This window comes from Sander lucioperca, chromosome 9 (genome assembly GCF_008315115.2).
Source record: "Sander lucioperca isolate FBNREF2018 chromosome 9, SLUC_FBN_1.2, whole genome shotgun sequence".
NCBI lineage: Eukaryota > Metazoa > Chordata > Actinopteri > Perciformes > Percidae > Sander > Sander lucioperca.
The window spans coordinates 30,332,448-30,338,817 of record NC_050181.1 but is presented as its reverse complement, the minus strand read 5'-3'; the positions used below and the strand labels follow the sequence as shown (position 1 = coordinate 30,338,817).

The 6,370-nt window shown below is 39.6% G+C and overlaps 1 gene segment (V, D, J or C); it reads left to right on the top strand.

Moving 5' to 3' along the window:
* The first annotated feature begins 1,529 nt into the window (after positions 1-1,529).
* Positions 1,530-2,596, top strand: LOC116065844. The segment is given in 3 exon segments: positions 1,530-1,716; positions 1,924-2,223; positions 2,574-2,596. Coding segments are annotated over 3 exon segments (468 nt in total).
* The last annotated feature ends 3,774 nt before the right edge of the window (positions 2,597-6,370 follow it).

Below are 6,370 nucleotides of genomic sequence, written 5' to 3'. Positions count from 1 at the left end.
GGCTGGCCCTCGTTAGACACTCAACGCTTAACTCACTGGTACCAACTCATTTACAAGTCCTTGTTAGGCAAAGCCCCGCTGTACCTAAGTTCACTGGTCACAATAGCTTTACCCACCTGCAGACTTTGCTCAAGCAGTTACTCTTTGGTCATCCCAAAAGCCTGCACCTCCTTTGGCCGCCACTCCTTCCAGTTCTCAGCTGCAAATGACGGGAATGAACTACAAAAAACCATGAATCTAATCCATCTGCCCTGGAATGCTCAACTGTTATTCTTCCCACCATTGTTGTCATACAATTTTTGCACATCTACTCATCTACCGCACTAACTAGACCACAATTTGCACTAACTGTATATTATGTATATTGACTCGTTACTACATTTCAACATGTATATAGACTGTCGATTCATTTATATTGTGTTATTACCATATCACTTTTGCATATCCATTGACTTACCTATACCTCACTTTGCACCAGCTTGTAATGCTTACTTACTCTGTACTTTATGTAGCCTATTGTATTTTGTATTTTTGTACTGTATTGAATGTGAAACTGTATGTTGTTTTGCACGTTTATGTCTTATTCTTGGCCAGGTTGCCGTTGCAAATGAGAATCTGTTCTCAATTGCCTACCTGGTTAAATAAAGGTTAAATGAAAACAATTAAAAATTAGTGGAAAGGACACTGATGTTGCAGCCACCATCATATAACTCATGTTTTAGAGATGACGGCAGAGGAAATGTAACTGAGAGAAGTGAAAATATCAAGCTACAAGGAGAAGGAGAGACTCAGGGAGGAGCTGAGCTGTTACTGAACTATAGAAGAGAGAGGAACTTCTATATTCAACAGAGATCAATACACAAACCATCAACATTACCTTTATTCAACATGCTGTCACTGCAGCATTGGGTGTTTTCTCTGATGTTCCTTTCAATCCTCACAGGTACGTTAGATCATGAAGCATGAAAACATTGAATCCTATAATAACATCTGATTGTGAATCATGTATTAAGTCTTTTGCAACATGAAATAACAGAGTGATCTCCTCTTTAAGGTGTCAGCTGTGAAGAACTCACTCCAGTAGAGAAAGAAGAGAACAGTTTAGAAGGCAGCTCTGTTACTCTGTCCTACAGATACTTGGAATTGTCAACTGGTGATTATTTCTTCTGGTACCGACAATATCCAGGAAAACCACCAGAGTTCATCATCTCCCACTCTGCTTCAGGAAAATTGTTTTTTGAAGGAGAAGTAAATAATGTAATTCCTGGACTGAAGTTTGAAGTGGAGAACAAACAAATCCACATGAACATCTCCTCAGCTAAGGTGTCTGACTCTGCTGTGTACTACTGTGCTGTGAGGCCCACAGTGACAGGAAACACCAAAACTCTGTACAAAAACCTTTGGAGCGAAGACAACACAATACTCCACAACATCCACTAGAGGGAGGCACACACTGATAAACTTCAGTGTATTTCTTGAGACAGTCTGGATTCTTTACACTCGTGAAACAGTTTGTGAATGAAACTAATTCAACATCTGAGTCTCCTCCTACTGACTGCAGAGGTGTCTTCATGACAGAGAACTGTTTGATTCCAGCTGTGAACATCAGACCAAACAACTCACAAAACGTATTCATCCTGAACATTCATAAACAGCATTTCACCTCTGCAGACATGGAAAAACTCACTGCAATTCTGTTCTGCTTCACTCTCATAGGTACGTATCTTTATGATTATAAATCCTGAAATACAAAGACATTTTCAAAGTTTTATAGATCCAGTTCAGATTTTTGTTCAAACTTTAACATTTCAAAGACACAAATCTAGATGTCATCACTTTATCACTAAGTGTGATGTTTTTCAAATGTTAGATATGTGACTCTGGAACAAAAGTGTAAATCTAACATGTTGTTTTCCTCACTAGGTAACACGATGGAAGATGATATTACTGCCAGCAGTGCTGAAGTCTTTTCATCAGAGGGCCGTAGTGTTACTCTGTCCTGTACCTATTCAGTTAAAGCTGAAAATCTCCAGTGGTATCGACAGGATCCTGGATCAGCTCCTCAGTTCCTTCTCCTGATCACTGATACAACATCGCCTTCAGTAGTGGAAGCAACACCTCCTCACCCTCGACTGAATGCTACACTGAATGAGGACAGAAATCAAGTTAATCTGAAGATCATCTCAGCTGAAGTGTCTGACTCTGCTGTGTACTACTGTGCTCTGAGGCCCACAGTGACAGGAAACACCAAAACTCTGTACAAAAACCTTTGGAGCAAAGACAATACAATACTCCACAACATCCACCAGAGGGAGTCACACACTGATAACCTTTAATATGCTATAGTCTAGAATCAATTTACCTTTGTAGTGTAACTGAAAGAAGTGAAAATACAGAGCTAAGAGGAGACAGAGAGACTCAGGGAGGAGCTGAGCTGTTACTGAACTACAGAAGAGAGAGGAACTTCTATATTCAACAGAGTTCAATACACAAACCATCAACATTACCTTTATTCAACATACTGTCACTGCAGCATTGTGTGATTTCTCTGCTTTTTCTTTCCATTCTAACAGGTATGTTAGATTATGCAGCATGAACAAGTTCATGCAGAAGTTTAATCCCAATACCATTTGAATGTGAATCATTCATTATGTCTTTTACAAAATGAAATAACAGAGTTTTCTCTTCCTTTAGGTGTCAGCTGTAAAGAACTCACTCCAGTCCAGAAAGAAGAGAACAGTTTAGAAGGCAGCTCTGTTACTCTGTCCTACAGATCCTCAGAAAAATCTGATAACAATGATTATTTCTTCTGGTATCAACAATATCCAGGAAAACCAACAGAGTTCATCATATTCATCTCAGGGATGAACATTACAAAAAAAGCAGAATCTCTGAAGTTGGACACAAGGTTTTCTACGAAACTGTCTGAAGAAAAGCATCGTGTGGATCTGCAGATCTCCTCTGCTGCAGTGACAGACTCTGCTCTGTACTACTGTGCTGTGAGGCCCACAGTGACAGCAAACCCACAGTCTCTGTACAAAAACACAAGCTGACACACTGACAAGCTGCTGGAAGACTTATTTTCTACACTGTTGTAATGAACTTTGTACCTCCACTAGGGGGCGACATTATCAAGTAGGAGGTGCTCTACTTCTGCACTGTGTTCAACCATTCAGTCAATAATAAGTGCTGCTGTGAAGAGAACAATTCTCAGACTGAATGTTGAACATCAGCTAGTTTCTCCTCTTGATTTAAACCTTGTTGTAGAGATGGAACATTGGCTGTGGATTATTCTTGCTGCTCTTTTCTTTGGTAAGATACAAAGAACAACATGGTTTTAGTATTTTTTTTTTAAAGATTTATATAAACTGCAGTTCAGAACAAAAATCTCTGAATACTTGATCTGTTTCTGTCCAGAGTAACATTGTACAGTTGACCTTTTCCACTGTCTTCTCCTCTCAGCCTCATGAACAATGTTAATCTAATGACTTCATTTTCTCCTTTTTTTCAGGAGTAATAGCTGGAGACAAAATATCTCCTGTAGAAGATAAAGTCAGTAAAAGAGAAGGAGACTCTGTTACACTCAGATGTGAATATGACACTAATGAAGACTATATTCAACTTCACTGGTACAGACATCATTCTGACCTTCAGGCACCTCAGTTTATACTCTGGAAAGGAGCAAAAGACTACGCATCATACGAATATATTCCAGATAAGCAATATGAATCCAAAACATCAGAGAAATCAGCTGAACTGACCATAAAGACACTAACCCTGGCAGACACAGGTCTCTACTACTGTGCTCTAGAAACACAGTGATACAAAGTGTAGAAGAGGCTGTACAAAAACCTGAACACAGATATCTGACTACTCTTCAAAGAGGAGGGAAGTGGTATTCAAACCACAGCTTCCTATCAGATGGATTCTGATTATTCCAGTTTTATCAGAGTCCCTGTGGTTACAGCTGCTAATGTAACACTGTGGGAGGATTCACATGAGCAGCAAATCCACATCAATGACAAACCAACTGTATGATGGTTCAAACACAAGACACCATGACAACAAATAAATGGACACTGACTTACCTACTAAATCCTCTTCATACCCTGTGGGCCATTAGGCCACAATGAGCTCTTTCCATTGTTCAACATGTTGATCTGCATCCCAAATAGACCCTGAAATACTAATACAACGGAAATCACTGGCAGTTTATAATACATAACATCATAATTCACAGAAGAACTCAGTAGAATCACATTTTTACTGCCAAAGATTTTACTAACTTAAGAATTTCATTAAAGCAGAAAGTTTCCCCAACGACTTCAGTATCTTTGAATTTGACCTCAAACGGCTGCAGAGGACCAAAAGATCCTGAACTGTCACTTTACATTCTAGTAACATTCTGAAAAGAGCAGAAAACGTAACATGTTTAAACAATAGACTGTAAATATATATTGTTTGACTTCACCCATTGGTTTGTGCAGAGCTGCTCTGAGTTGTTGAGTTTGCTGTTACGGGCGCTGCCATCTTTGTTGCATTAAAAACAGATGTGACGATTTTAAGACGAGAGGGAGGAGCTGGGGAGGAGTTAGGGAGGAGACTGACTAAAGCTGTGAACGCTGTTTACACCCACCTGCACCGGCAACCTGGCCGTAGGTGCTGCTAACAAAGTTCGAAGAACATTGCTCATCTGCTGTCTGTTTGGCTTTAACAACTCCAAAGACATGTTGCTTTACCTGTTTTTACTTTTCTCTCCCTTTATAGGTGAGTGTTAGAACAGAGATCAAAGTCTCATATAACCTGCTATATTAACCAGATATTTCATAACTAGAGGTTTATCTGTGTAAGTTAATGATAACTGACGTAAATAATATTCCTTTTGCAGCCCTGGGTTCCATGAACAGCATAAAGCCAGAAAGTACTGAAGAACATGTTGCAGAGGGCAGAAACATCAACCTGACCTGTACATATGAGGGTGGTATCTACAATATCCAGTGGTACCGACAATACCAGAGATCCAGACCAGAGTTCCTGATCTCCATCACAGAGGGAGGGGTGATTCATCCAACTGGTTCTGATTTCTCAGCTCACATTGACAAGAAAGGGAAACGTGTTGATCTGGAGATCTCCTCAGCTAAGCTATCTGACTCTGCTGTGTACTACTGTGCTCTGCAGCCCACAGTGACAGGAAACACCAAAACTCTGTACAAAAACCTTTGGCGCAAAGACAACACAATACTCCACAACATCCACTAGAGGGAGTCACACACTGTTCAGGACAATCACAAATTGAAGAGAGATATTCAACAGATGATAAAGAGGAAGGACCAATGATGTGAAGGCCCAGATCCATCAGAGTATCAATGCTCTTCCTCTCTCTCCTCCCCTCTCACTGCAGACATGAAACACTGGCTGACTAACATCCTGATTCTGACTCTCTGGCTAGGTAACTATTTAAACATATTGATTGTTCTCCTTAAATCAATCATCTTTATTGATTCATCTCTTCCTCTGCATGTTCTCTTCTTCCCCAGAGTGTAAAGGAGAAGACAGAGTGATCCAGCCAACAGGAGATTTCATTACTACTGAAGGAGATACAGTTACTCTTGACTGTACATTTGAGACAACTTCGACAAGTTATTCAAGAACTTTATTCTGGTACAAACAAGAAGTCAATGATTACCCAAAGTACATGTTGAAAAGTTTTTCGAACACAGCAGAAAATGCTCCAGAGTTCCAGAAAGATAGATTTGATGCTACAATCAACGAGACATCAGTTCCTCTGAAGATCCAGAAGCTTCAGCTGTCTGACTCTGCTGTGTACTACTGTGCTCTGCAGCCCACAGTGACAGGAAACACCAAAACTCTGTACAAAAACCTTTGGAGCAAAGACAACACAATACTCCACAACGTCCACTAGAGGGAGTCACACATTGTTAAACGTTGAATAGTATGTAATGATACAGTCTAGATTCTTTGTAGAGGTGACAATAACAGAAAATTGTGCACTAAAGATGAAAAGTGTTTTATTCAACAGTAACTGATGATAATGAGGTGTTGTGGGATATTATGTTCATGAACAATTTCTATAACTGATTGTAACAGCAAATACCCTGACATCCTACAGAGCTCTATTTCAACTCTGGTTAGCATCACAGAATCAGGTCATAGTTTTGTAATCATTATAAAAGAAGTTTTTGTTTTTCTCTTAAGGCTGATTTATTGTGGTGTACCACAGGGTTCAATTCTAGGTCCCCTCATTCTCTTTTTACATGTCTTTGGATGATATTATTTCCGTGTTCCTGACAACCTGTAATTCAACATTGAATTAAAACCCAATTTTAGCCTCTGGCAGATTGATCACATG